This window comes from Tupaia chinensis, unplaced genomic scaffold (genome assembly GCF_000334495.1).
Source record: "Tupaia chinensis unplaced genomic scaffold, TupChi_1.0 Scaffold000279_1, whole genome shotgun sequence".
Lineage (NCBI taxonomy): Eukaryota > Metazoa > Chordata > Mammalia > Scandentia > Tupaiidae > Tupaia > Tupaia belangeri.
In genome coordinates, this window is record NW_006159762.1 from 1,179,330 (window position 1) to 1,189,437 (window position 10,108).

The following is a 10,108-nucleotide window of genomic DNA, read 5'->3' on the forward strand; positions in this document are numbered from 1 at the left end:
GCCCAGTGGTTGCTTGTGCCCTACAGGTTTGCTGCATCGTGCCACTGGGTGTCGCTAGAAGACAGTGCTTTGGTGACCCACTTAGTACTGCTTCCAACCTGTGATGCTTTCTCTTTCAGGTTGTATGTAAATTGGAGGTTTATGAGAGGAATCGAAGCTCAGTTCTTAGCTCTTCAGAAAGGATTTAATGAACTCATTCCTCAACACCTACTGAAGCCTTTTGACCAGAAGGAACTAGAGGTACGTACTCTATGTACTGAATCTACTCAGGAATCCAGGGTTCAGATGTGGCCAGTGCTTGCCTGTTTTAGATCCCTGATGTGGGGTGAGGCTCTTTTTTGGCAAGCCTAGGAGGTTTCTGGGATTCCTAGAAGAAATGAAGAGTCAGGGCCGGAGTGAGAAGGGGAGCGAGGATGTCTGTTCCAGTTTGTAACAGGCAGGGTGTCCACTTAATGGCAGCGAATCTGGATAATTCTCCAGAATTGCTTGAGTTGTCTTGAAACTTCTGTGTTCAGGATTTCTAGCCATTTCTTATATCGTCACTTTAGATCAAGGAAATAACCTTGTCTTTATAACCAAAATTTCCCCTTGTCTGTAACCAAAATTTCCCCAAGCATCAACTTCTTGCTTTTATCATGGCTATTATTAGACTAAGAACACGGTGTGACTGTTTCCTCTAATCACACTTCACGTACTTGAACATAGTGAGTCATTCATTCCTGTCCACCTCTGGTGCCAAACAGCTCCAGCTTCCAGATAGTTCTCTGGTCTTTCTACCACCAGGGGGCGCCAAAAACTGGTGAAAGCTCCTGAAAGCTCCCTAGGGCAGGCCAGGAGTTCTGGAGTGATCTTTTTTTCCGTTCTTCTTTGTCTTAATTGACAGAGACTATGTGTGCTCACCAGCAAGAGACAGACAGAGGGGAAAAGCACACTGCAGTGCCTTCTCCATTTCTCCATCCTCTTGGGATTTGGGACACACATGTGCCTGTTACATTTTTTTCAAGCCACTGGGGCTGAGATTTGAACTGTGGTTAGCCATGTGGCATCCAGCTTCTTTAACCACTAGACTGTGGGGCTGTTCCTGGAGTGATCCTTTTCAACAAGTTGTGGAAATTCGCTCCAATTAGCCCAACCCCATGTGACTCTTGTTGGATTCCCTTTCTTCAGACTTTAACTCCAGCTATCTTGGGAGTCCTGGGGGACTGTTGTAATGCAGCTTTTTTTCAAAAGAGGTTTTTGCTATAGCAAGTGTGTGCTTGCCAGAGAGACAGAAAGCAAGAAATCACCCACCAGGGGGGACGGCCATGCTGTAATCCATTCTCCTTTTGGGATTTTGGGCACATACACACATGTTGGGTCTGGAACTCGAACCGCGGTCAACTATGTGGGAGCCCAGCGACATAACCATGATCCCATCTGCTGGTCCCAGTGAGGCTTTTTTACACTCAGCTCTGTTAAGTATTGTTGGCTGATTCTTTGATATTCATTCAAAGCAAAAACACCGAGTTTGATTATAAAATAATATCATATTGTAGCATGAGAGACTGTGGTTCCAAAACCAGGCTGGAGGTGGCCACACAGAAAGACTGAAGCTTGATGCTTTAGGCCGACTGTCTGCCTGTTATTCCTGTCTATATATCTGTCTAGTTTATTTTAACATAGCTGCTGCTTTGCTTTGGGAACCTGGTCTTTAACTCCTTTCGTACATTAGAGCCCTAGGAGGCATGTCAAGACATTGTTCATACATTTTGGAAATAACTCGCCTTTAAATGCCTTAACAGTTAATAATAGGTGGCCTGGATAAAATAGACTTGAATGATTGGAAGTCAAACACGCGGCTGAAGCATTGTGTAGCTGACAGCAACATCGTCAGGTGGTTCTGGCAAGCAGTGGAGACCTTTGATGAGGAAAGGAGGGCCAGACTCTTGCAGTTTGTAACTGGATCAACTCGAGTCCCTCTCCAAGGCTTCAAGGCTTTACAAGGTGACTGATATGGAGGCGGGGGTATATTTAATTATATGTATGCTCTGGGCAGGATCTGTCTACGCCAAGAGAGCAAGACTGGATGTGGTAGGGTCTGAAATGTCTACTGGAAACAATGTAATTAGTTGGGACAATGAATGTCTACAGAGGTGCTCACCTGCTAAGTGAAGACCATAGAACCACTTTAGGGAACCTGGCTTCATGCTACCTCACTGCTCTCAAAAATCTAAGAGAATTAGGCCAGCAGGGTTCTTTGTGGTGTCTGGGGTGGCCCATCGTTTTCCATCTCTGCAAGGCCTGCTTACCCCACACCCTAGGTATTGAGTACTAGGAGAGTCCCTCCAGCCTCTATGGCCCCATACCTTGAAGCTGCACGTGAACCCCCAATGAGTCCCAAACCACAAAGAAGGAAGTGGTTGTCATGCTCACTCTGTTTAAGCCCCTGATGTCACTGTACGCATGATGGAGTCCCTTGGGAATGATCTTAACCTACCTGTAGGTCAGACGGTGAAAGGTGGGTGCTTCAAAAAGTTTGTGGAAATAGAATGAAAGTACAACTTTCTTTTTATTTTTAAATTCATGATAGAACATGTGCATGCACACAAAAGTAAGGGACCACGAGAACAGAGAAGCACCCTCTGTAGGGCTCAGTCACAGCATTTCCTCCTGTCCTCCAGCCCACCAGGATCCTGGGCACAAGTCTGCACTTGGCACGTTTCAGGTGTTTTTAGCTGTTTCAGGGCTGGAGACTTGAACTGCTGTCAGCATGTGGCTTTCAGCTCCACAGTCTGCAGTGTTACTGACCACACCATGGAAGCAAAATGGTGTAATTATTTTGGTGCAAAACATTTGAAACCCTTGCACAATTCTTTCACAATGCACATTTTCTTTTTTTTTAAAAAAAATAATTATTTAATTTTATATTTTATTTAATTTGCTATAGGGCACATGTATTTATCAGAGAGAGAGAGAACGCGCGAGCGAACACGCGCAAGCTGCTGGGCTGACCGAATCATGGTCATCCATGTGGGAATCCAGCACCTTAATCACTACACCACGTGCTGGCCCCATAGTACACATTTTCTATGAACTTTCCAAAGTCCCCTCATGCGTCATCTCAGGTTTAGAGGGATTGTTGCTGCTGATAGTTGGGAGGAGTAAAGTAAAGGATGTTCGTGTACTGAAATTTAGCTAATTGAACTCGAAATCCTAATAGACATACAGATAGCTTGCGAGTTCAGAGGGTAATCCTATTTCACTGGGCTTTGGTAATGAGGTACTTATTCTTTCCCAGGGTGACCTCTGCCTATGGAATTGCTGAGGGGGCCCTGCAGGGAGGAAAGGTGTCTGCTGAGCACTCCTTGTGTGTAGAGCCTCCATCGGCTTGACCAACTGGACCCCTTTGCTTTTTCCCTCACAAGCACAACTCCCCCTAATGCTTGTTAGTATTTTGTAATTCACAAAGTACTTTCTCATTCAATTCTCACATCCAGGAGAGCCTGACTGGGCAGGAATTGTCCACATTACACAGACCAGGAACTGAAACTCTGAAGTCATGGGATTAATTTTTACCCCCTATGAAGTAATAGTTAGGTGGGGAGTGGTAAGCCCAAGTAGGAGCCCAGATTTCATGGCTCAAATCTTGTTTTTTCTCATTGCATCACTGTTCTCTTCCCTCAGCTAGGCCTACTTGCTCAACATTCCTGTTTAGAAAATATCCCTGCTGTGGTAAGGACCTTAGCAGTATCCTCCATATTGAGATGGGTTTTAACTGAATATCCCTGTATGAGAAGGCAATTGGGGCCAGACATAGGCCAGGGGCCTCTTGGCAGTTCACTGAGTAGCTATTGATGGTGGGGCCTGTGAATGCTGGTTGCTCAAGGGCAGGGCAAGAGCCAGGTCCATTGATTACAAGGAAGCCAGTCTCAGGGACACAGTTGAGGGTCCAGTGGGAGGTTTCCACAGAAGCACCCTAGGCACAGTCTGCCCCAGCTATCTGGGAGATGAGGCTTGGTGGTTGTGGTCTGAAAGGGGGAGGAGCCACCACCCTCCCCAGGTGTCACAGCAGGGTGTACTGCACTTACTCACCAGTGGCCATGGACACCCTCTCCCCTCCAAAAAGGATGATGGTCTTCTGCTTGCCATTGTCCCTTCAGGCCACTAGTACTGCAACAAAAGGCACTGCCAACCTAGTTAAGCTGAAAAGCACATCTATAAATATATGGAGCAAATATTAGCTAAACAAAGCCCAGTGGCATCACACCCACCTTTCCAGTATCCTGCAGCCCTTATCAGTCAGCCTGCAGGATGTCGTCCTGAATGGCCTGTCTCTGCAGCAGTAGTAGCAGGTGCTGGTCAGCCTGGTGCCCACTCAACGGTGAGCAAAGGAGGGTCTAGTGGAACCTGATGCCTTCCTCCCCTACAGAATTGGTTGAGAAGTCCTCTATCCCAAAAGGCAAGTATAAATAGATTTTACCCACAGATGCGCCACCAGAGTGGCTTGCTGTTGGGGTGTGTTTCAGAGCTCTCAGCAGTTCCATTTGGCTCACGTGGTAGTCCTAGTCACCTGATGGCCATTGCTGGCGTATCCTAGAGCCAGACAGAAGCTCTCACTGACACTGAACACAGCCCTCTGGCAGGGCAGCCGGCCAGGCTGTATGGGCTAAGAACATGGTTGGAAAGCACCACAGCTGTGCCTCTGACGTGCGTTAACTAGAATGTTGTCTTGTAAGGTTCTACAGGCGCGGCAGGGCCCCGGCTGTTCACCATCCACCTGATCGACGCAAACACAGACAACCTACCAAAGGCCCATACCTGGTAAGAGCTGCCACAGGAGCCCCCGGCTCCTGGGAGCATGTTTCTGGAAGATGCGGCCATTCACTTTTTGTTTCGTTTTAATTTGCTAGAGGGTACATGCACTTACTGGAGGGAAAAAAGGGGAGAGAGAGCGAGAAAAAAAGTGAGAAAGTACTCTTCATGGGGGGTGGTCACACTACAGTCCCTTCTCCATTTCTCCTTTTGGGATACTGGGCACAGGCACACACGCACACGCACACACACACACACACACACACACGGTGTATTTTTCAAGTTGCTGGGTTTGGGACTCAAACCACGTAGTCAGCCATATGGGATCCAGCTACCTTTACCACCATGCCATCAGCTGGCCCACATTTTTTTTTTTTAACTATTTTCTTTTTTGGGGGAGAGATTTTCGCTATAGGGTGCGTGCACTCGCGAGAAAGACAGAGACAGAGAGATGGAAAGTGCGAAATCACCCCCCAGGGGGGATGGCCACGCCACAATCCCTTCTCCTCCATTCTCCTCTCGGGATCTTGGACATGCATGCACACGTGCCCGGCGTGAGTTTAAGCCACCAGGTCGGGACTCGAACCGCGGTCGACTTACATGAGAGTCCAGCGACATAGCCATTATGCTAACTGCTGGTCCCCCCTATTTTCTTATTTATATACCCATGTTTCATTTATGCAAAGTTTCAGGTAATACCCAGCAATAGCACTTGCACCAAATGGGGTAAGTACTTTGCAGGGTGCCACAGGAGGGTCATCAGAAGTTTCTTTTAGGCCACTATTTTTACTGTGAGACATGTTCTTAACTACTGCTCGTGTTTCAGCAACAGCTTGTGACTACTACCCCATCAGGTACAAGTCATTTTCACTGGGGCCTGGTCCATGTTTGTGTATGTTCACCCTTCAGTAGGGAGGGTCATACAGATTGGAGTTTGGGTTTGTTGGTCTTCACTTTGACATTTCTGGGTTTCCATTTTTCTTCTTCAAACTTTGCCTGTGACAGATGCACCTTATCTACTGAAAAATGTTTTCTCCCTAAATTTTATCTTCTACATTAATGTTTGTAGATTATTTCCCTGGCAGTTTAGAAGCCCAGTCATTTACATACTCTTTGTCTCAGAACCCTTCAATAAGAGGAGCAGCCATCTCCACTCCTGGAGAACCAGCTCTAGAAGTTGCCAAGATGCAGCATGATGGGATAGAAGGCTTCCGATTTGGAGCCCAAGGACAGGAGTTCTCATACTGGCTGGGACACCCTCTACTAGTGTGATCCAGGGGCAAATACTTAGTATCCTAGCCAGGTTTTCCCCATCTGTGAAGTAGGTGAATACAGCTGTTCACAGGACAGTCGTGGGAAGTGAAGGCCCTGTCTGTGTGGCTGTGGTGTCTCTATAGCCCATGGTATGTTGGTGCAGCGGCTCTCTTACCCATAAGGCTTTGTCCTTCAGTAGTTTAGTGCTTGGATAAAATGGATAGGAAAAAAGGATGACATTAAAGCTCCAGAAAGAGAGCCACGTCATTTAACTGAACTCTCTTGTCAACAACCAGGCTTATTTGCTTACTTCTAGTAATTCAATAGGCTACTATCTTCTGGATCACAATTTTGTATTGTTTGATTTATTATGAGATAGCACTTTCTTCTTTTCCTTAATTTGCCAGAGTGTATGTACTCACTGGAGAGAGACTGAGAAAATGGGAAAGTGAGAAAGCACCCCTGTGGGAGCACGGTCATGCTTTCTCCCTTCCCTTGAGATTTTGGGCACACATCACATGTACATGCAGCTGACATTTTTTCAAGCCACCAGATCTGGGACTTGAACCCTTATGCAGTTGTCCAACTGCCATGCCACTGGCTGGCCTAAGATAGCAGTATCTTAAAGAATGTCTTTGCCTTTGCATAAATACTGGAAATTAATTTCTTCATGGAAAAATTGAATCAGAAGTGTGATATTCATTTTATTTTTCAGGAATTTGTTATTTTTATTAGTTTTGAAATATAGTTTGTTTTTCCAGAAAATTTCTTTCTTTTTAAATTAGGAATAAGGTGTATGTGCTTGCTGGAGAGAGCAAGGAAACCGCCTCCCCAGGGGGTGACAGTACCACATTCTCTTCTCCAGTTTTCTCTCAGGATTTTGAACATGCACGCACACACGCACAGGTACCTGGTGTGTTTTTCAAGCCACCACATCTGAGACTTAAATGGATTTGTCAGCCATGTGGGATCCAGTGCCTTAATCACCACACCTAGCTGGCCTGCAGGAATTTTCTAGACTGTCTATTTGGGCCTTAGATCAAGTCCCAGAGGAAACAATGGGCACCAAATTGTTAATGATGACTTGACTGATGGGAATTAGGCCACTCCCAGAGACAGAAAGACAAAAAGCAACTTGGGACCTTTGTCCTAACATGAGCAGTAAATAGTAATCTGGCAATATTTTGGTTTTCAGGTCTTAAGATTTGTTGGGTGTTGATGAAAAACTCTGCACTAGAAGCAGAAAAGCAACTAGGAGAGTACAGACTGGCTACTGCCCCCCCCACCCGCCTCAGCCTCCCAAACCAAGTGATGAGATGTTTTCTCCTCCTTTTTGCTCCATGTCTGCCCCCACCCATCACCCCACTAGCTTGTGTCTGAGAGTGCACAGCTCCTGCCTGTCCTTGATCTTTTTTTATTTCTAAAGGAATTTTTTTCTTATTTAATTTTACTTATTATTATTTCTTAATTTGACTAGAGAGAGAGAGAAAGTGAAAACGTAAACCTCCAGGTCTAGGACTCAGACCTCAGTTGGCCATGTGGGAGTGCAGTGCCTTAACCACCACGCCACCTGCTGGCCCTGTCCTTGATCTTAAAGTCAATCTCAGGGCTGGACTGACTGGCCCCAGCAGCAACCTTTGCTCTTATTTATTTATTTATTTATTTATTCATAAATCTACCTATTCCCTCCATAAGGGAGGAAGAGACAACATTCCTAACAGGGTCTTGACCCACCCCCAGCCAGCCCTGGATCATGGGTACACGTGTGCCCGCCTCTTTTAGGGAGACTTCTGGGTGTGGACCCAGAACCCCCTTATATGGGTCATACCTGCAGTGTCCTGTTTTGCTTCTGAGCCACTGTGCAGCCCTGACTCTTGTTCTTTTGTCCTTTTCTAGCTTTAACCGAATTGACATCCCACCTTATGAGTCCTATGAGAAGCTCTATGAGAAGCTGCTGACAGCAGTGGAGGAGACCTGTGGGTTTGCTGTGGAGTGAAAAGCAACCAAAGGCAACAGATTCTAGCTCACGACCACCAGACCAAAAGCATCTAGCTTCTGTGCGCCTCCTGCAAAGCTGGCTGAGGCCCTGGAATTCTGGATAACCTGAGGGAAAAGGATCGTCTCCCTCCTTTTTGTTGAGGGAAGTGGGGGCCTTCTGTTGGTGGCGCCCTCCCATTTATCCCTCCTTTACTATAGTCTCCCACCCCCTCCATCACCCATCCAATAAAAGGCAGCCAGGTTTAGCCTTTGGCCTTGGTCACACAGGATACCCCGCTGTGATTGAACACATGGTGAACAGGCTCACTGCCCTGTGCTCTTCATAGGTGCATCAGCCCGTAGTCAGGGAACTGAGCTTGGCGTGCTGAGGTATGAGACTGGTAGCTTTGTCAACTGTCCCTTTTCAAAACAGCCTCGAGGCCCTTTTCACGTTCAGTAGCTGCTGGATATGTTACCAGAGTTCAAATTCCAAGTTGTACATTCTGGCAGCCTGTTCTGTGTAGTGGGTTAATTTTTAACTGAAAAATATATGCTTATTGAAATTCAGCCACAGCAAGGCACTTCGGGCCAAGATGTTTCCCTTCTGAAAGGTAAAGGAATTGGAGCAGCTTTTGCTGGGAGCCCAGGGTATTTCTTTTCAGGGTATCCTAGCTGAAAAATTTGTTTTGCACAGGGAAAAATTATCTTTATTTTTAACAGTCTCATTTGCTGCATTATCTACCCAGTTTGAATTTTTTCTCCAGTGAAAATACCACATAATGGAGTTTATAAAAGAAACAGACCCAAACTAGCTTCAGACCCAACCAGTCCATACCAAAGCCATGATTCCTATACCACCACTGTATGCAGAAGAGCAGCGACTGTGTCACTCAAGATACTAACAATTATGCATTAATTGCTGTGAGCTGAACTAACAAAACAAACCTTGCCATCTTCGCTGCTGGCTCGATGCAGACTAGTTTAAAGGGAGAGGGGAATGGATAACCTCAGTGACCTAAACTACCCAGAGTTACTGTTTTAGAAACAGTAGGGCATGGATACAAAACTGACAGCACAGGGGGTGACTCCACGGACTCAGCTGCCCCTTTTCTGCAGTGGCAGTTGGTGACTTAACAATTGCTCCTCAATTCACCAGCCCAAATGTCTTTGAATGATGAGCAAGGCCAAAGCAAGCCTAGGCTCTAAATTTCTAACACCATTTCCGATTTGCACAATAATTCAAACAGTATTTCATTTTAACAAAGTGGCTTGATTTCAGATAGCTAAACTTCAGCAAAAAACAGCAACCAGCAACAAAATTTCCTGTATGGTGTTGTTTGGGGGTGGGGGAAGTACAGGGTGATTCATTAACCAGACATTTCACTGCTGTTGAAGTTTCTGAGTTAAGTATTGAGATCCAGCTGTGGGTCTGAGATGGGTTAGGAAGGACCTTTTTGGATGACTGTATTACCTTTCTTTTTGACTGTTCCCTTTAGACTGTGGTGGGTTTGGAGAAATACCCTTCTGCCTCATGCTTTGGTTCTCTGGCTTGCCTGGGAAGTAGTATGAGGTTTGATGCGGGGAACACTCAGACTTCCTAGGTTTATACCCTTCCCCTGAGCAAGAGGCTTTCCCAGCTTGGTGGGCTGCCAGTTCTGCTGAGGTCCTCGTGGAGAAGGAATGCCAAGGGGGATGTGCCACAGAAGGAGAGTTCAATCCATTCAGAAAGTCCAGGCCAAATGTGGCCTTAGTCTCTTTCAAAAGTTCTGCCTTGCCCCAGGTGGGCTTATCCTGTGTCTCACTCACCATGATGCTTTCTGAGGGTGTTCTAGAAACTGGCTCCCTGATGACTGTCCGGTCTTCCCTTGCAACCTTCCTCCTGAAGAACGAGGAAGTAACAACTACAGACCTCCCCCAGCGAGGTCTGCACCGTGGGAGCGTGGAAAAGAAGTCCATCTGAGGACTGACACAGCCTCAGGAATGAGATTGGAAGCACTACCTGATTTTCCTGGTAGTGTTATCCAAAATCTGCAGTAATTAGGAAGGAAACCAGGGTCTCATGGGTTAAAAGACTTTGAAGCAGGAA

General features: G+C 46.3%; 1 protein-coding gene across 1 annotated transcript in view; it reads left to right on the plus strand.

Moving 5' to 3' along the window:
* SMURF1 (SMAD specific E3 ubiquitin protein ligase 1) overlaps positions 1–9,473 on the plus strand; it is a 33,734-nt gene extending 24,261 nt beyond the window's left edge. The window contains exons 11-14 of the mRNA XM_027772515.1: positions 120–240; positions 1,782–1,983; positions 4,725–4,800; positions 7,942–9,473. Coding sequence (XP_027628316.1) covers positions 120–240; positions 1,782–1,983; positions 4,725–4,800; positions 7,942–8,041 — 499 coding nt within the window. The 3' untranslated portion in view covers positions 8,042–9,473. The remainder of the gene's footprint in view (positions 1–119; positions 241–1,781; positions 1,984–4,724; positions 4,801–7,941) is intronic.
* The last annotated feature ends 635 nt before the right edge of the window (positions 9,474–10,108 follow it).